At 42.8% G+C, this 21,485-nt stretch overlaps 1 protein-coding gene across 3 annotated transcripts in view; it reads left to right on the forward strand.

The window, feature by feature from the left end:
* Positions 1–21,485, forward strand: part of LOC140462893 (protein phosphatase 1 regulatory inhibitor subunit 16B-like) — a 186,207-nt gene that overhangs the window by 110,247 nt on the left and 54,475 nt on the right. For all 3 annotated transcript variants that reach the window (XM_072556328.1, XM_072556329.1, XM_072556330.1), the window contains exon 3: positions 8,974–9,044. In XM_072556328.1, the coding sequence (XP_072412429.1) occupies positions 8,974–9,044 (71 nt within the window). The remainder of the gene's footprint in view (positions 1–8,973; positions 9,045–21,485) is intronic.

Here is a 21,485-nt window from a genome sequence, read left to right on the forward strand (position 1 = left end):
GGAACTCAATTCCTCTACCAATAAAAGCCAGTACGCCATATGCCTTCTTCACCGCACTATTTACCTGGGTGGCAACTTTCATGGACACCAAGATCCCTCTGCTCATCCACACTACCAAGTATTCGATCATTAGCCCAGTACCCCATCTTTTTGTTACTCATACCAAAGTGAATCACCTCACACTTACCCACATTGAACTCCATTTGCCACCTTTCTGCCCAGCTCTGCAGCTTATCTATATCCCGCTGTAACCTGCCACATCCTTCCTCACAGTCAACAACTCCACCGACTTTCGTATCATCCGCAAACTTGCTCACCCAACCTTCTAGCCCCTCCTCCAGGTCATTTATACAAATGACAAACAGCAATGGTCCCAAAACAGAACCTTGTGGAACACCGCTAGTAACTGCACTCCAAGATGAACCTTTACCATCAACTACTACCCTTTGTCTTCTTCCAGCCAGCCAATTCCTAATCCAAACCTCCAACTCACCCTCAATGTCATAAAAACTTCCTATGTCTGTGTGAGAGACCAACTATTACTCTTACCTATTATTCTGTTGGAGGTGAGTATGTGCTGTACATCTCCCACATTAAATTTACACAATGTATGACCCTGTGGCAGCTTTTATTATTGGGTGATTACATATAACCAACTGACAGCAGTATATTCTTTTTACATGTCTCCAAGAGAGTGTGGAGAGCCACAATTGGGGCCCTTTGATCATTTCACTTCAACGAGGAATACATTTTCTACTTGTGTTGCTTAGCAGTTGGAAATGCTGCAGCAAGGAGAGTGCGAGTGAAGATGCAGCATCTTAACTAACCCAACACCGCACTGTTCTGTATGCTTGCGGTATTGTCAGTTAACTGTGGCTGCTCCAGTTACCCAAGCTGTGATTACACATTTTAATTGGGTGATTATTTGGTTAATGATCAGCCCCAGCCTGTCGACACAATCAGCAATTTATTGTTTAAAATTGAAATCTTTTTCACTCTCCAAGTAATTAACATGTAATTAACATGTAATTAACATGTAATTCCATCTGATAGAGACAAAGAGCCACTCATTATGAAATCTTTTAGGTCAATACTTTTAATAATGTTGGTTAGGCTAAGTGGCAATTAGTGGTCAGAGTCGCTAGACTGTAATCATTTATAAAAACTTCTGCACTCTGTCCTGAAGCTGTCTGCTGCTTACAAGTGACTGTCAGTTTGTCATGCAAGTTCTTCATTAACATCATAACAAAATTCAATTGTGGCACAAATCACAGCCAGGAAATTCCTAACTTCATCCCCAGTGACCACTTTCCAGTGGCAATCCATGCTTTATTTTTTCTTCCTGGCCTAGAGCATCAAAATCAGTGATGTCATCTCAATTATAGAGTCATAGAGATGTACAGCACGGAAACACACCCTTCAGTCCAACCCGTCCATGCCGACCAGATATCCCAACCCAGTCTAGTCCCACCTGCCAGCACCCGGCCCATATCCCTCCAAACCCTTCCTATTCATATACCCATCCAAATGCCTCTTAAATCTTGCAATTGTATCAGCCTCCACCACTTCCTCTGGTAGCTCATTCCATACACGTACCACCCTCTGAAAAAGTTGCCCCTTAGGTCTCATTTATATCTTTCCCCTCTCACCCTAAACCTATGCCTTCTAGTTCTGGACTTCCCGACACCGGGAAAAGACTTTGTCTATTTATTCTATCCGTCCCCTCGTGATTTTATAAACCTCCATAAGGTCACCCCTCAGCCTCCGACGCTCCAGTTGCTCCCTAGTTGAGATAAGCATACTTAATACTTAAGGATAGGGCTCTTGTGGTGGAGTAGTAGTGTCCCTAGCTCTGGGCCAGAACACCTGGGCTCAAGTCATCACATTTCTAGATAGGTTGATGAACAATATCCCCTTCATACTGATGTGGAGGTGCCGGTGTTGGACTAGGGGTGGACAGAGTCAGAACGACATCAGGTTATAGTCCAACAAGTTTATGTGAGGTGACAGGCTTTTGGAGTATTGCCCCTTCGTCAGCTGATGTCACCAGATGATGGAGCAATGCTCCGAAAGGTTGTGATTTCAAATAAACCAGTTGGACTATAACCGGGTGTTGTCTGATTGATACTTAATACTGAATCTAGAACTGTGTTAGCTGTCAGGGAGTTTTGAACATTTTTTATGTACATAATCCAACATTATATCTGTCAGTAAACTTTTAATGGAAAGTCATGGTGTTCAAGATCTAAAACTTCTCGATCCTAACATTGCTACTTAGAGTTTACCATCCAGCTGCTTGCCTCAAATACACAAATCGATCACTGATCTTTATGTCTTTGGTGTGAATTTATTGTTTGTTCTTGGGATGTGATGAAGTAAGCAAAATTTCCTTTTCTAGGGACCTTGAGAAGGTGGAGTTGTGTGGATGCTTTTCCCTTTAGTGATTTGTTAAAACGTTTTTGTTCCCAAAAATAAACTTTTCATAAGAGTACATCATAAAACTTTTCGACTGAGGGCACAATAAACTTCAACTTGTCTTCATACATCATAGCGCCTCAAATTAGAATGCTTTTGATATTTATAACATTCCATTTCAACCTACAGTTTGAGGGTAAATCATTTCAAATTGAAACTTAGAGAAATGTGATAGAAGTAAACTTTACCCCACTACAGCATGTCCCACTCTCTCATTACAACATCAATTCTTTTGAGGTTCACAATGTTCCTTGCCAGACATACAGGCTGCAGGATGCTATACAGTTTTATATCCCTCCGTCTATTATGGCAGAATAGTCACAGACACCGATCTTTGCCCGTTTTAATGGAGTAGGTTGCTTGGCTAATTTTAACACAGAATTGTACCACTTACGGCAAACTGGAGTTAAGTAGGCCAGGCCACTTTAAATTTTTATATAAATGGATTTTTTTTTAAAATGTAGTTTAGTTGACAAATCTTAGTGCCTCAAGTCTGCAATTCTGGTCTCCTTCCTATTGGAAAGATGTTGTAAAACTTGAAAGGTTTCAGAAAGGATTTACAAGGATGTTGCCAGGGTTGGAGGATTTGAGCTATGGGGAAAGGCTGAACAGGCTGGGGCTGTTTTCCCTGGAGTGTCGGAGGCTGAAGGGTGACCTTATAGAGGTTTACAAAATTATGAGGGGCATGGATAGGGTAAATAGACAAAGTCTTTTTCCTGGGGTGGGGGAGTCCAAAACTAGAGGGCATAGGTTTATGGTGAGAGGGGAAAAATATAAAAAGGACCGAAGAAGCAAATTTTTCATGCAGAGTGTGGTACGTGTATGGAATGAGCCTCCAATAGAAGTGGTGGAAGCTGGTGGAATTGCAACATTTAAGAGGCATTTGGATGGGTATATGAATAGGAAGGGTTTGGAGGGATATGGGCCAGGTGCTGGCAGGTGGGACTAGATTAGGTTGGGATATCTGGTTGGCATGGATGGGTTGGACCGAAGGGACTGTACATCTTATGACTCTAAGTCCTTTCTCAAGCAACATGTTCTCAAGCAACATGTTCTCCAGTGTATACCTGTAAGAGATGCCCCTTTTACTACATTTATTTCTGGTGTAAAGTTGTAAGCTGAAGTTCAACTGAAAACCTCTTGAGTAATTCTTTCCCCATCAACTTTTGTTCAAATAATTGGCTGCAAGTATTGGCTTAAAGTAATCAAATTTAGGGTTTGTGTGTCTAGTTCCTGCTTTTAGTTTAACTGTTCCATGGTGGTTTTAACTGATTCATTCTCACATCAGTCATTAGACCCACACATAGACTTGGTTGCTTAGTTACCACACTACAAGAGTATAACAGTTACTGACATTATTATAAATATGAGGAAAAATTAAGTGTGTGTTTGTTGGAAATAGCTACAAGCTGCCACTGTACTGACAAAATGAGTTTTTCTCTGGTTTTGCTTAATGTATTTTAAGTTCATTCTTGATACTTAAGCTACTCAAATTGGCACAATTCCATAGAGATTTCTACTTTGTCATTCTTCATGTTTTAAGTCAAACGTTCTGCCTGTAGATTGCTTCTAGCATTCTCCCCCACTCCTCTGCCCTCTTCCTGTTTACTTCACTCCTCCCAGAGTTGCTGATTCACACAAAGCTGTGATTTTACAGACATGGACAACTCTTCAATACCATACTTAAGTGGTCATTTACAAACATCAACAGCTTTATTGAGAGATTTTAGAGGTACAATCCGATGTCGGTGCACTAACACTTTTCCATCAAGATTCACCTGAAAGCAACAAACACACAACTTGAATTTGTACAACACATTTTAATGTAGTAAGACTCTCTCCTGGACATTAACAGATTAAATGTCAGACAGGTGACCAAAATTTTAGTCAAAGAGGTAGGCGTTAAGGTGAAGGGGGATGGGATAAAGGCAAGAAGGCAAAGAAGTCTTGAAGAAATTTCCAGGTTTTGGACTCAGGCAGCAGAAGGCATAGTCACTGTTGTATAAGAGTCTGAAAGGGTTAAATCTGAGGAGTGCTTTATGCACCACTATATATGATCACAAGGACTTTGGATCCCGAAGGATTTAAACCAAGTACTGAGGTCTCCCTCATTGGCTTAGTAACAATGTCTATAACTTGTATCTAGTTGCGCTCATACAATAAACCACACCATGTTTAAGACAAAAGCATTAGACTACCAAGTGGTTTACCTCCACCACCCACACCAAGCAGGCTCGATAGATCTCTGGCCTGAAAGAGGATGGTAACAGCGGGATGAACAGTGGCATATATTTCACAACAGCCATCATTGGCGCAGTAATAAACTTCAGTGGTGCAGGAGACCAGACTTCGAGGTGATCAGGAGCTGGAATCCGAGCTAACTTTGTTTCTGTGTCCTTCTGGACACTGAGGCCATTGTGATGCATTGTTGCTACCCCCAATTGTCATCAGTGAAACCATCATGAATTGGATCAAATATTAGTCTTTAAAGACCATTATGGCTTTAAGTTTGCTCTTTAAGCCGTCAGTGAAGTTGAGATCTATATGACCTGGAAAAAATAATGTCGAACCCTTACTCTTTAGGCTTGCACAGAAATCTAACACAAATTTGTTCTGTTTTCACAGAGCATGAGCTAAATATTTGCTCTGCTCTGCTTCCAATTATCAATGTTATACCTTTGCAAAATGCATTAATTAACTACCTTAAATTGTCACGTTTATTTTCCTGTGCTATTTGCGTGGAGTAATGGGAATGATATCTTCAGTATAATGTTTGAGCATGTGTGAAAGCAGTTCTGTCATGGTGATATCAGATCACATGAAACAGGAGTCTGGGCTTGCGGAGCTCAAAGTAAGGTACTCCCTCTTACTATCCTCTGTGTATAGTTTTGTTCAATAAAGCTTGTTGCTGTTTGTTTACAAGTGTGTAGATCTTACATTATTACACATTGGCTAATAAAAATAACTTCGCGTAACATTCTGTCTCTAAGTAATGCAAACCATCCTCCTCTGACTTAAGTTTTCAAAGCATTCTTTCCTTTATTGGTCAGAGCATTAAGTACAGGAGTTGGGAGGTCATATTGCAGCTGTATGCGACACTGGTTAGGCCACATTTGGAATATTGCATGCAGTTCTGGTCTCCCTCCGAGTGGAATGATGTTGGGAAACTTGAAAGGGTTCAGAAAAGATTTACAAAGATGTTGCCAGAGTTGGAGGGCTTGAGCTGTAGGGAGAGGTTAGTTGGAGGCTGAGAGGTGACCTTTTAGAGGTTTATAAAATCATGAGGGGCATGGATAGGGTAAACAGACAAGGTCTTTTCCCTGGTTTGGGGGAATCCAAAACTAGAGGGCATAGGTTTAGGGTGAGAAGAAAAAAACTTAAAAGTTGCTCTTAGGTCCCTTTTCTACGCAGAGGGTGATGTGTGTATGGAATGAGCTGCCTGAGGAAGTGGTGGAGGCTGGTACAATTACAATATTTAAAAGACATCTGCATGGGTATTGGAGGGATATGGGCCTAGTGCTGGCAAATGGGACTAGATTAGGTTAGGATATCTGGTCAGCATTGATGAGTTGCATCAAAAGGTCTGTTTCTGTGCTATACATCTCTATGACTCGAAGTGAATTTGATCTTTATAATAGTCATTGCTGACTGTTAACTCAACATTCACTCAACATTCTCCAAGGAATCATGGGTAAGCTGCATAACTTTCATGATGTTTCGAAATGCCAGCAGTCCAACATTACTGGACATGAATATAGCTGATCACTCATAAAACCAACAGAACACTCAGAAGAAACTGTTTTCCTGAGTAAATGATTAGATGAGGGAAGTAGCATTCGCTTGGAATAGTTGAAGGAAGAAATATTTAGGGGGAAACTAGATAATCACATGAAGGAGAAAAGAAGAGAAAAATCTATTAACCATTTTGGATGAAACTGGAGGAGGCTTGCATGGGGTGTACAATCCGCTTGGGCTGAATGGTCTGCTTCAATGCTGGCAAATGTTGTATAATATTGTTTACCAGATTAGGGAATTCACTAGCACTGAGTGGGTGGAAGTGATCCTTATTCATAGGATTTCATAGAATCCCAACAGTATGGAAACATACCCTTCAGCCGAACAAGTCCACACTGAATCTCCAAAGAGTATCCCACCCGGACCCATTCCCCTAACCTATTACTCTACATTTTCCTTGACTAATGCACCTAATCTACACATCTCTGAACAGTACGGACAAGTTAGCATGGCCAATTCACCTAACCTGCACATCTTTGGACTATGGTAGGAAACCGGAGCATCCAGAAGAAACCCATGCAGACATGGGGAGAATGTATAAGCTCCACGAAGACAGTCGTCCGAGACTGGAATTGAACCCGGGTCCCTGGCACTGTGAGGCAGCAATGCTAACCACTGAACCAGCGTGCTACCCATTATTGATGCCCCAGCATGCTTATTGATTCCTGAGGACTGCTTTAGGCCCAAGAGGCTTTGGGGTTGTCACAAATCCCAGAGTAAAATGGGAGAAAGAGAGGATTAAAAAGGGAGGGAGAAAGATAGAGGCAGTATAAGATAGGAGTGAAGCCAGTGAAAGGTAAAATGTTGAGAAGAAGAAAATAAAAGGCTATGGGGGCATCAGCATTTTTTTTAAAAATCCACATTTTCATATCAGCAGTCACTGATGCATCTATTAGTCAATCGATGAAGTGTAGTGTCCCCTCTTGAGCTTTCACCTTGCTCTCTTGCCTTTGGCTTGTTTCAAAGTCAGCCACACCTTGTTGAAGTAGGGCTCATCATCCACAGGCTCCCACGCACTCTCTTCCCAGCTGTTGGTGTCAAAGCTGAATTTAAAATTGGCTTCAGTGTAACTGAAAAATTTCCTCTGGGCGCTCTCTGACCTTTGACCAATCATCAACTTGGAGTAGAGAGCACACTTCAGGAGGTGAGCGGCACTCAGGTGCAGCGGCCTGGCCAGTGTCATTGCTACATGGGAATGGTCAAGTAGAAATGAGTGACCAATTTGTTTGGAATCCTAAGATCTACAACACTGTGGATGTGGTCAGCCCCTGTGTGTCTGACCAGAAGCAGCCTCCAGTTACTCCTGTCCTCATCCTCCTCTCTGCATTCAGAGTTTGAAATTATTCCATGTTTTCTTGCCCCTTTTACTTGAACCTGGGAACACAGCAACAGGAATAGGCCATTCATCCCCTTGAGTCTGTTCTACCATTTAATCATGGTTAAACTGTGGCCTATCTCCATATACCTGCCTTCGGTCCATATCCCTTAATACCTTGGTTTAACAAAAGGTTATGTAGGTCATATTTCAAATTAACAACTGCATCCAGCATCCACTATGGAAGGGAGTTCCAAACATCTACCATCCTTGACGTGTAACACCTCTCCTGAAAAGTCTCACCCTAATTTTGTAGACTCTGCCCCTAGATCGAAAATCTTCAACCAGTGGAAATACTTTGTTTATTTACCCTGCCTTTTCCTGTTAATATCTTCTGATGGTTTTGATCAGATCACCCTGTAACCTTCTAAATTCTAGAGAAAACAGGTTATATTTGTGAAATCCCTCCTCATAACTTAACTAATGAAGTCCAGATATTATTCTTGTAAATCTATATTGTACTGCCTCCAAGGTCAACCTATCCTTCCTAAGGATTGGTGCTCAGATCTGCTCACAGTACTTCAAGTGAGGTCCCTCCAGGGTTTTGTATAACTGCCGCACAAGGCCATAACATATGAATATTACTTCCTGTTCAGTAATCAAACCTAAAATTTGCCCATTGAACCTTTGGTTTATTGTTTCCCACAACTCAGTAGAACTGCTTCCCCCTTGTCCTCTTTTGAAGCTAGAATTGTCTAAGATCCCAAACCTTCCTCCCAACTGTTTCAGCTGCTGCTTGGTTAGGCCTCGATTGGGATGTTATGATTTAATTGTGAGCACCACCCTTTAGGATTAAAGCCAGAGAATTGGAAAGGGTGCAGGCAAGATTTATTTGAATAGGATCTGGGCTTTAGAGACTTCGGCTTTATAGAGAAGCTCTAGTTGTTCTCCTTCAAACCGAGAAGGCTAAGGGGATGTTGGGCCTTCAACATCATGAAGGGTTTTGATGGAGCAGGAAAGGAGAAACTGTTTCCAATGGTAAGAGTTAATAACCAGGGAGCACTGATTTGTGATGATTAGCTAAATGAACCAGTGGCATAAAGAGAAAACACTTTGCCAGCATATTCCAGATCCCTCTGTAAAACAAAGAGGGAGGTGGATGGAAATTCATTGGAACGTTCAAAAGGAAATTGGATAAATAGAGTAGAGCTTCACAGGGCTAAATGGAAGAAGCAGAACAGTGTACGTGGTTGGATAAGCTCCACCAAGGATGTGACACAGGCATGATGGACTGAATGGTCTCCTTTTCATCCTTTTTATAATATGGGAGTAAGTGAGCCTAAAAGCAGCGCTATGTCCTGTGAGTAATTGTGGTGTTTTTATTGCAGTGAGCCTCTTGCTGAAAAAGAATGTGAACCCAGATCTGTGCAATGAAGATGGACTCACTGCATTACATCAGGTATGGAGCAGACTTCTCATTGACTTGTACTAATGGAAAAATCTCATGCTGTCCAGTTGCAGAAACTGAGAACTTTAGTAATCCCCTGTTGAATGTAGTCTCCAGAAGGGAAAAGTACATAAACATTTTTATTTATTGGTAACAGAGTCTCTCACACAAGATCCTTTAATCATCATAAAAGGCAAGTATGCCCTCACTTCTAAATCTGTTCTAAGTTAGCTGTTCTTGGCCAGACACATGATTAGTTCGACAGAGAGCTCCTGCTCTTATGATATCGTGCGTCCTTCAACTGCCTTTCCAGCAGGAGAGACTGGATATTTGTTCAGGAGCAGTCAGCTGTAATTTCCAAACTAACAACCTGACCGAGATCAACTAACCAACATGGTCCAGGGACTGAATATGGGACCTTTGTGCCTTGTATGGTCCAGTTACACATGGTCTGTACCGACTTAAATATCATGGCATCTGCTTTATATAAAAACAGAACAAATGTAGCATTTATTTTTGTACTCGTTTTATAGCATGGTAACAGATGTTGAAAACTGTATATTATTAATAATATCGAATTTTAAACAGCTTTATTTGCCACAGCATGCCCCAAAATGTTTTAAAGCTAAAAGGAGTACACAGAGAACGCTGGAGTAACTCAGCAGGTCTGGCAGCATCTGTGCAGAGAGAATGAATCATAGGATCCCTACAGTGAGGAAACAGGCCATTTGGCCCAACAAGTCCACACTGACACTCCAAAGAGTAATCCATTCAGACCCATTCCCCTGCTACTCTACATTTCCCCTGATTGATGCAGCTAACCTAAACAGCCCTGGACACTATGGGGAATTTAGTATGGGAAATTCACCTAATCTGCACATCTTTGAACTGTGGGAGCAAACCAGAGCACCCAGAGGAAACCCACACAGACACTGGGAGAATGTGCAAACTCCACAAAAAACTCCACCTGAGGGTGGAATCGAACCTGGGTCCATGGCACAGTGAGGCAGCAGTGCTAATCACTGAGCCACCACACCACCCATTAACAGGGTTAACATTTTGAGTCAAGTGACCCTTCTATAGAACGGTAGTTCTGAAGTTTGGTCATTGTTGTAATGTTGAAAACCTGGCAGCCCCACAGCAAGGTTTCACAAATTACAATGAAGTAAATGACTTGTTTTAAGGTGCTTCAGAAATTGCTGGAAAAACTCAGCACTCTGCTTTCTCTCTACAGGTGATGTTGAGTTTTTCCAACAATTTCTGTTTTTGTTTCCAACATAGAGTCCTAGAGATATACTGCACGGAAACAGACCCTTCAGTCCAACTCGTCCATGCCAACCAGATATCCCACTGCCAGCAATAGAGTCCCACCTGCCAGCACATGGCCCATATCCCTCCAAACCCTTCCTCTTCATATACCCATCCAAACGCCTTTAAATGTTGCAATTGTACTAGGCCTCCACCACTTCATCTGGCAGCTCATTCCATACATGCACCACCCCCTGAGTGAAAAAGTTGCCTCTTAGCTCTGTTTTATATCTTTCCCCTCTCACCCTAAATCTATGCCCTCTAGTTCTGGACTCCTCCACACCAGAGAAAAGACTTTGTCTATTTACCCTATCCATGCCCCTCATGATTTAATAACCTTTTATAAGGTCACCCCTCAGCCTCCGACGCTCCAGGGAAAACAGCCCCAACATATTCAACCTCTCCCTGTAGCTCAAATCCTCCAACCCTGGCAACATCCTTCTAAATCTTTTCTGCACTCTTTCAATATTCACAACATCTTTCCAATAGGAAGGAGACCAGAATTGCATGCAATATTCTAACAGTGGCCCAGCCAATGTCCTGTACAGCCATAACATGACCTCCTAACTCCTGTACTCAATACTCTGACCGATAAAGGAAAGCATCACAAGGTTTGTGAAGGTTTGTAGCTCAGATTGAGGTTTAGGGTGTAGGTTTGCTCGTTGAGCTGTAGGTTTGATATCCAGACGTTTCATTACCTGGCGAGGTAACATCATCAGTGGCGACCTCCAAGTGAAGCGAAGCTGTTGTCTCCTGCTTTCTATTTATATGTAACAGCTTCGCTTCACTTGGAGGTCGCCACTGATGATGTTACCTCGCCAGGTAATGAAACATCTGGATATCAAACCTACAGCTCAACGAGCAAACCTACACCCTAAAGGAAAGCATACCAAACACCTTCTTCATTGTCGTATCTACCTGTGACTCCACTTTCAAGGAGCTATGAACCTGCACTCCAAGGTCTCTTTGTTCAGCAACACTCCCTAGGACCTTACCATTAAGTGTATAAGTCCTGCAAAGATTTGCTTTCCCAAAATGCAGCACTTGACATTTATCTGAATTAAACTCCATCTGCCATTTCTCAGCCCATTGGCCCATCTGATCAAGATCCCGTCGTAATCTGAGGTAACGTTCTTCACTGTCCACTACACCTCCAATTTTGGTGTCATCTACAAATTTACTAACTATACCTCTTATGCTCACATCCAAATCATTTATATAAATGATGAAAAGTTGTGGACCCAGCACTGATCCTTGTGGCACTCCACTGGTCACAGGCCTCCAGTCTGAAAAGCAATCCTCCACCACCACCCTCTGTCTTCTACCTTTGAGCCAATTCTGTATCCAAATGGCTCGTTCTCCCTGTATTCCATGAGATCTAACCTTGCTCACCAGTCTCCCACCTTAAAAATGTGCCCCCTACTCTTGAAATCCCCCACCCTAGGAAAAGGACAACTACCATTAACTCTATCTATACTCCTCACTAGACTTTCCTTTCATCCTAACAGGAATATATTTTCTCTGGACTCTCGTTATCTCATTTCTGAAGGCTTCCCATTTTCCTGCCATCCCTTTACCTGTGAACATCTACACCCAATCAGCTTTTGAAAGCTCTTGTCGAATACTGTCAAAATTGGCCTTTCTCCAATTTAGAACTTCAACTTTTAGATCTGGTCTATCTTTTTCCATCACTATCTTAAAACTAATAGAATTATGGTCGCTGGCCCCAAAGTGCTCCCCCACTAACACCTCAGTCACCTGTCTGCTGTTCTCTGGTTTATTTTTGTTTTCAGGTGTTGTTTGTCGAAGAAATGTTGGCCACGACATTCCCCTGCTCATCTTCCAAATAGGAAACATTCATAGCCACTTGACTTTGACGTAATGTCTCAACTGAGACAGAGCACCTTTGACAATCCAGCATTCCCTCAGAGCTACATTAGTGCGTCAATCTGGACTACCTCGAGTGGGACTTGAACCTAAAGCTATCTGGGCTCTGAGGTGGGAATCCCATTAAACTTAAGCCGAAAATGTCAAGACTGTGAGCTGGGTTGCAGATGGCCTAGGGTTCCTTTAACAGTTGAGTACAGGAAGGTGGGTTAAATCTACAGGGCAAAAGCAACAAACATTGACGGTATGGTTAAGGAGAAAGTGATGCTGAGATTGTGTGCAGTGTCTTGCTGTGTGAGACAGTACACCTCTGGTTTGTGCCTGTGATTCTGCACCCACGCATGGTGAATGCCTGATGTGAGCTGTGCTGTCAGGATATGGAATTTGGGGAAAACAGAATACAGAGGAACGTCAATTTTCTGAACGAGATGCATGAACACTATTTCATTCGGATAATTAATGATTTGGTTAATTGATTCTATGCCTTTCCTCTGGGGCGTGGAGCTCCTCGTTCAGTAGGTGAGGCAGCAGCACACCACACACGATCCCCACCCAATCCAACACCGCCCCTGCACGTCCCCATCACTGGACATCCACAACAAGACTGCTGCTGCCCCCTTTTGGGGGGTGAGTCTCCAAATAGTGCACATGCACACACAACATTTAACTGCAACTTTTTGACAGGTTCCACCTTTGCCCTGTACAGGACAATGTTGGAGAGATTATCTGGGGAAGGGCGGGTACAGGGTAAAAACCCTGTGTTGAACTCCAGGGAAAGTGTGGTGGGAGAGAGAGGGCAGGAGGTCAGTCATTTGGAGACGGTGCTTGGGCTCCCACCGATGCCCAGGACTGTTTACAGCAGCATTTCAGTAAGCCGCGTTCACTTTGAATCATTGTAAACAAAAGATGCGATCAGGGTTGGAAACACGTCTTTGATGTAATGTCTCTAGTGGGACCTTGAGATCTCCTTTGGATAAGCCAATATTTGGCTAATTGATATTTGGATAATCGAGGTTCCTCTGTATTCCCCCACCTTCCTCTCCAGGAGGGAACAAAATGCCTAGGCAAGTCTCAACCCCTCCCCACCTAGCTCCATAGGAATTAACAGCTTTGTAGATGCCATGCAAACAAGATGGGAAAGTATCTGACTTCAATTTAAAACCTTCTTGCACAGTGTACATGATGATCCATCATCAAAATTGAACCCACGATGCCAACAGTAATCTCCGTGGAGGTCTTTGAACTCCTCCAATTCTAAGTTTACTGATGTTTCAGTGCTTCACCACTGATGGCTGTGTCTTTAGCTTCATGGTCCCAAAGCCCTGGGATTCTCTCTTTACATCTCTCCACCTCTCTATTACCTTCTTTAAGCATTCAAAACTTAACTTTTAATGACTCGTAATATTTTTTTCTTTATCCTTTCATGGGAAGTTGGTGTTAGTGACAAGGCCAGTTGCCTACACCTAGTTGCCCTGGCTCGAAATACATACCTTCTCTGCCCTTTCAGAGAAAGGTATGGGTATGTAGTCACATTGAGGCATAGAAACACACCCTTCGGTCCAATCAATCCACGCTGACCATAATCCCAAAATAAACCTGCCTACCCACTCCTGGCCCATATCCCTCCAAACCTTTCTTATCCATATACTTATCCAAATGTCTTTTAAACATTGTAATTGTACCCACATTTACCCCTTCTTCAGAAAGTTCATTCCACATGTAAACCCACCTTCTGTCTATAAAATTTGCTCCTCATGTCTTTTTTTAAATCGTTCTCCTCTCACCTTAAAAACATGCCCCCTACTCTTGAAATCCCCCACCCTAGGGAAAAGACAACTACCATGAACTCTATCTATACCCCTCATTATTTCATAAACTTTGATTAGGTCACAACTCCACCTCCATGGCTGCAGTGAAAAAGTCCCAGTTAATCCATTAATTATAACTCAAACCTTCCACGTAAATTGAATCAGTTAATGATGGTAGATTGCCTTCACTAAACTATTAGTAAACTAGATTATTATTTTTACAGCAATCCATGATGGGTCACCGTGACTGTGATGAGCTTTTAATTCCAGATTTATTAACTGAATTCCAGATTTATTGAGCAAATTTAATTTCAGATTCATTCATTTAATTTCACCAGGTGCCCCAGAGTATTATGCTGACCCTCTGGATTACCATTCCATTGACATTACTACTACACCACCACCTCACACCCCGTACATTCTTGTAAATACACCCTCTGAATTTTGTCTTCTGAAATCCCTAAACTGCATTAACTTCTCAGATTGGAAATCAATGTATTGTCATGGCAGTTGGTAGGTGTGGAACCTTGGAGCAGCCCCGTACAGCAGCTTAGAGAGAAAGTTGCTCTTCATGTAACTTTGTTTGGCTGCACTTATATACAATGCCTTGTGAGGTTTCACTATACTAAAGGTGCTTTGACTGAAGGGAGCAGACAATAAAAACCAAGAGAAAGTATCTGCTTTTATGAAAAACCTGCAGGAATGCAATTGGGGATGGAAACACGTCTTTGATGTAACATTTCTTTTGGGATCTTGAGATCTCCTTCAGAAACTTGAAATACTTCGAAATACAACATGTTAAGGCAATGAAAAAGAAGAGGTATCATCATTATTTAAGGACGGACTGAAATCCACAGGACTCTTCATTTAATAAAAACAGCTTAAGAATACTAATCTATTCTCATTCCAGCAAACCGATTGACGCAAAGGGAATCATACTGTCCTTCTTTTGAAATTTCCTTTCATTCACCCTAGCATCATCTCATCACCCCTATGGTCGTCTACTGCTCAGCATTTCCAAACCATATGGTTACCTTGTGATTGTTCTCATACCGCTGATGCAATCTAATCAATTAGCAGGAGATTAAGAGAGAACCTTTCGCAGAAAGGGTGTTTGACGGAGAAGGAAGGAGGAGACTTTCTGCAGCGTGAACAACAGAATGGACCCTTTTTAAAATTTATTCGTGGGATGTAGGTGTCACTGGTTAGATCAGCTTTTGTTGCCCAACCTCAAAAGCCCAGAGAATGGTTAAGAGTCAACCACACTGTGTGGGTCTAGAGTCCCATGTAGGCCAGACTAGGTAAGGATAGCAGTTTCCTTCCATAAAGGATATTAGTGAGCCAGATAGGTTTTTCTGACATTCAATAATGGTTTCATGGTCATCATTAGACTCTTGATTGCAGATTATTTTGTTGAATTCAGATTCCATGGCATCTGCCGTGGCAGGATTTGAACCTGGGTTCTCTCATTTTAGACCAAGGCTGATAAGCTACCTCAATGCTGTGTTCCTAAGCTATCCCATTTCCCTTGATGTCATTAAATAGAAATCTATCAGTCTCTCTCAAACTCATTTCATGCTTGAATTTCCATAGTCCTTTGGGATAAACAATTCTTAGATAATCATCACCATTTGATTGAAGAAATTCCTCCTCATTTCAGCTCAAAATGGCCTGCCCTTTGCTCTCGCCCCCATAGCTACGGGAGACCTCATTCCCACATCCACTCTGTCTACATCTTTCAGAATTTAAGAAGTTTGTATGAGATCACCTTTCACTCTTCTAAGCGCTGGAGTATACAGCCCCAGTCTACTCCATCTCTCCTCCCGACACACTTAATCAATTTGTTCATATCATTGGTGGTGAGACGCAGCCAACAACAACACTCCGTCCAATTACTTTGCTGCTTTGATCAGGAAGAATCCTTTCTCCCTGCTCAGTTTGGTAAGTTTCTCCAAGTTAGTGATCCATCCAGACTTGCACCCCTGACACGGTGAGAGAAAGAACTCGGGAATTTGAATGTCCTGCAGCTTCAGTGCTGAGTCATGGTGCCTCTTGAAAGGGAAATCAAGTCAAAGGAGAACTGGGAACTACATGAATGATCTCAGAATAGCAGCAAAGATGAAAGCATTTCTCTTGTAGCTTGATCTTTTATTAGCGAGCTAAACCAGTTTTTGATGTGCACCGTTCAGCTTATCAGATGAATCGCTGTTAAAACCTAGCAGAGATGTGTGGCTGTAACTCAGAGTTCATAGACTTATTCTCTCAACAGAAGCAGCCTCATTCACTTTATTGGCACACGTCATAATTAGACAGCAGTATTTTTCTGAGGACAAAGTGGCTGAATATATGTTTCACTGCACAAATAGCCACATTTAATTCTTTTATGGATGAAATCCAATTTTCTTACTGTTATCATCTCAGCTGATTTTACTACTGGACAAGTTAGATCCCAGAATGAAACTTGGCTTAAGAAATCAAATGTTGGTCTTTATTTAATTTAACATGGCAGTCTTTCATAGGAACTTAAACATACAAGGCTGCAGATTTGACTTTAACAACAAAACAGATCTTTATTACACAAAATAAAGAAAAAAAAGCATAAAACAGGCTAAACTATCTACATACAGCACAATTTAAAAGACTTCACACTCCTGGCAAAACAAACTCCCATCTCCTCCCTAACACCATCACTTTACAGTTAATTCAGAGAAACTTTCCTTCCCTGTCAAATCTGTAAGCTGGCTTAATACTTTACAATTTTGACCCTCTGGGCTGAAGAATGGTCCTGCCCGAAATGTCGATTCTCCTGCTCCTCAGATGCTGCCTGACCTGCTTTTTTCAGTGCCACAATCTATCTACTCTGACTCTCCAGCATCTGTCCTCGATGTCTCTTAGCCTCTAAGCTTCAAAATCATCTTCTTTGACTCACAGCTGAGATATTGGACTTCCTTAGATTATGTCCAGAGTTGAAAGGCTTCTCTTCTGAGGAGAGATTGAGCAGTTTAGGTTTATAGAGTAGCTGTAGAGTCTAGAAAAATGAGAGAAGACCTAATTGAGGTATATAGGATACTACAGGAGCTTGACAAAGTAGGAATAGAGCAGCTGGTTCCCCTTGTGGCTCTGTCTTCTTGTAGCTCAGTGAAAGGGCATAGTTTTAGGCTCTGCAGTGGCAGATTTAAAACAGAGATGAGGAGGAACTATTTCTCTCACAGGGTTTGTGAATCTATGGAATTCACTACCTACTAATGCAATGGACATCAGGACAATGAATAAGTTCAAGGAGGAGATGGACAACTTTTAAATTAGCAATGGGTTAAAGGTTTGTAAGGAGCAGGGCAGGAAACAATGGAGGAGGGGTGAAGTCAAAATTAGATCAGCCATGACTGTAGCTAATGGCTGAACAGGCCCGAGGGGCTGAAATGACATCTCCTGCTCCTAGTTCTTATGTCCTTACGTTGTCAGCTTTGAATAACTAGTTCAGATTTTTTTGACCAATCACTCTGGAAGCTTTCACAAGTTGGAAGCTTTAACACTGAGGTAATTTATTTCTTTAACTGCTCTGAGCAAGCTGCAATTTCTGGGACAAACTGTTCTTGCATCTAACTTCAGTCAGGTATTGTTCATATTGAATTCAAAAGCTTCCCCTAAATTTTGAAAAACTTGCTCAACATAGATTCTGCTAATGGCTTTCTTTTTTTTTCCTCTTCTGTTGTAAAATTCCACAATGTAAACAAATTTCCATTAATATTCCAGAAGACCTTTTGTCATCTGCTGCATGACACCTGCTGGGCTTAACACCATAGTTCCAAAAAGACTGACCTATGTAATTATTAAACACCTTCACACAAATGGATCAAGCGCATAAATAATTGTTTTAAAATATAAACTCTAAAACTAAATAATTTTACCTTTAATCATATGTTATGACCACTAAGATTTTTATTTGGCAACTTCACAGGTCAGGAGTGCCTACTGTATAAGACTTATACTGATCCTGGTGAGGCCAGATTCTTCATTTTAAATGGAGGAAAATGAAAATTGAATTTCCTCTAGCACTCTATTTTCGTGTGGTGCTATGGGATTTTGGAAGTCCATTAAAGCATGTCATATCTGAGAATCATAGAATCCCAGTAATGTGAAGCAGGCCAATCAGCCCATTGAGGCTACATTGATGTTCTGAAGAGCATCCCACCCAGCCCCACACCCTACCCAATCCTTGTAACCCACATTTCCCATGGCTAATCCCCCTAGCTTGCACATCCCTGGATACTATGGGCAATTTAGCATGGCCAATTCACCTAACCTGCACATCTTCGGACTGTGGGAGGAAACCCACGCAGACACTGGGAAAATGTGCAAACTCCATACAGACACAGTCGCCCGAAGGTGGGATCGAACCCAGGTTACTGCCACTGTGCCATCCTTTGTAATTGTAATGAACAGCTTCTGTCTTAGCCTGTTCAGGGAATACCATAGTCTAACAGTAGGGCTGCTGTGGCCATTATCACTGCTTTTGCCATGGCCCATGTACCTATTATCTGGCTACCTCTCCTACCTCCACTCTACCCATCTTGCTATTTTTAAGTACTGACGAATTTTAACACATTTGGTGTTTCGTTCCTCTAATAATGCATGACAGTTTCATAAATTGTAGAATCAAGTGTCCTTTTCATGTAGTTTCTGGTTTGTTGTTAGAAGCTAATGAGATTATAAGTGTTACAAGGTCTTTTCCCCCCTAGTCTGAATGAAATGAAGAATTTTACACGGTGAGAGTGTGTTTTCAAACACAGTAAAATATTTCCATTTATACTGTGTGGAATCTGCCGACTGTACATGATGCATATTGGCGGAGTGTCAATGGAAGATAGATAGCAGCATTTGTGTCGTCTAAGAGGGTACAAGCTGGAATGGGGGTTGGGTGCAGGCCTGAGGTTTAAAGGGCTTTTAATTATCGTCTGGAGTTGGAATACTGTGTTGGTGAATGAAGCAGGGGCATTCTAACTGGCCTGCCTCCACTCTGTACTACTCACATACTCTACAGGAGGCTCATAAACCTCACCCTGGTCTGAGCAGACAAAGATGGTGGTCACATTCAGGTTGGATGGGTGTGCAGCTTGCGAACTGCGGAAGTGTGCCGGCCAGATTTATTTGAGGCCAATGGAAGATTTGGCCGTGGGTGTCCAAGAGAAAGCATTACCCTATATGACATTAACAAGAAAAGCAAATGGGCCTGATCTTCCAGTCTCTGGATAGTCGGAACCTGATGTCTGTTGGGATCCTGCAGAAGCCCTGACCTACGGTGGCCTAAATGTGAACTGCCCAGGAAGGTTGAACTCCTGATGGGAAATCACCTTGTTCCCTTGGACCCTCCCTGAGTTGGAGACAGTCATCGGACAGATCCATGATATTTGCCTCAATAGTTACCATGAAAACGTCAGAGAGATTAAAACCTATTCTAAATCCTTGGGTTATCCAGAACTGAGCCCTAGTCAGTGAAACTAAACTGCCTCTGACTAGTCCCACTGAACTCCCAGTCACCATCCTGATCTTGTAGAATCACCCCTCTTCCCCCACGAGTAGCTCTCTGAACCAACTTGACCCATTGTCTTTTTTTGAAAACATAATTCCTTGGCCCCACAACTGTACAATATCTAGAGATGAATACTCCTTAACCAAACCCAATAATTGCATATTAGACCTGACTTTCCTTCGGAATTAGTGTGACTATATTCTAGAGCAGATGATTAGCACCTGATCAGACATGATTGATATCCACCTCCTTTCCATGACCTGACTATCTTGTGGCCCATGTACCTGTTACCTACCAACCTACTTCCACTCAACCCATCTGCTCAAACTACCCATTGTGCTCATTTTGCCATCTACCCACCAACACCCTCCTTATCCATCATGCATCCACCCATACACTCTAACATTCACTAGTGTTCAAAGACTGGATCTTTCAACGCACCATCTGGCAGCTAGGGGCTGTGTTCTGTCTTATGTGGTTAGAGACAAAAAAAAACTGCAGATGCTAGAATTCAAAATAGACAGGCAGGAGGCTGGAAGATCACAGGAAGCCAGGCAGCATCAGGAGGTGGAGAAGTCGACGTTTCGAGTGTAACCCTTCTTCAGAACTGGGGATGGGTGTAGGAGGAACTGCAGATAAAGGGGGTGGTGAGGGCAGGGTGGTGAAGTGGGGATAGGTATAGACAGCTGGAGGGTATGTCCTGGTTGGTCAATGGGAGGAATGAATCCAGTGGTGGCAGGGAGGGGTGGGGCTGGGAAGGGAGTTGGGGGATGGGACAGGAGGATATTTGAAATTGGACAACTTAATGGTGCGACAGTCTCCAGACAGCGTTTACTACAAACCCACAGGCTTCCATAACTACCTGGACTACACCTCCTCCCACCCAGTATCCTTTAAAAACTCTGTTCTCCCAATTCCTCTGCCATTGCCACATCTGTTCAGACGAGGAGACATTCCACTCCCAAGCATCCCAGATGGTCATCTATTTTGAACAATGTGCTTTTCCTCCCTCTGTCATCCAGACAGCCCTCCACCACACCACTTCCATTCCTAGTACCAGTGCTCTAATCCTCCCCCGCCACCCCCAAATGCAATAAAGACTGCGATCCCCCTTGTCCTGACCTACCACTCCACCAGTCTCCGTGTCCAACACATCATCTTTAAACACATCCTCCAACTCCAACTAGACGCCGCCACCAAGAACAACGTCCCCTCCACATCCCTCTCTGCTTTCTGCAAGGACCACTCCCTTCGACAGTCCTTGATTTGTGCCACTTTCTGCACCGACGATCCAAGCACCCACCCCCCCCACCCTCCCACCACCACCTCCCCCCACTTCCCCCCCAACCCTCAGATACCTTCCCCTGCAAATGTAAAAGATGCTAAACCTGCCGGTACAGCACTCCCTTCACCTCCATCCAGGGCCCCAAACAGTCCTTCCAGTGAGACAGAAGTTCACGTATCTTTCCTCCAACCTATTTTACTGTATCAGGTGCTCTCGATGTGGTCTTCTGTATATCGGGGAGACCAAATGTTCCAAATGGTTTTGTCGAGCATCTCAGCCCGGCCCGCAGGGGCTGACTGGACCTCTCAGACACCGACCATTTTACTTCCCCTTCCCACTCCCTTTCCGACACAACCATCCTTGGCCTCCTCCATTGCCACAGTGAACCAAACAGCAAACACCTCATCTTCCACCTACATGCAGTGTTCTCCAATTTCAAATAACCTCCCTTCCCATCCCCTGACTTCCTCTCCAGCCTCTCCCCCTACCTTCCACTTCTCCTGCCACCAACCAGATTCATTCCTCCCTCTACCTGTCTTCACCTATCCCCACTTCACCACCCTGACTCTGCCTCCCCCTTTATCTACAGCTCCCTCTACACCCACCCCCAGCCCTGAAGAAGGGTTACACCCAAA

The sequence above is a fragment of the Chiloscyllium punctatum genome, chromosome 37 (assembly GCF_047496795.1).
Source record: "Chiloscyllium punctatum isolate Juve2018m chromosome 37, sChiPun1.3, whole genome shotgun sequence".
NCBI classification, from domain to species: Eukaryota; Metazoa; Chordata; class Chondrichthyes; order Orectolobiformes; family Hemiscylliidae; genus Chiloscyllium; species Chiloscyllium punctatum.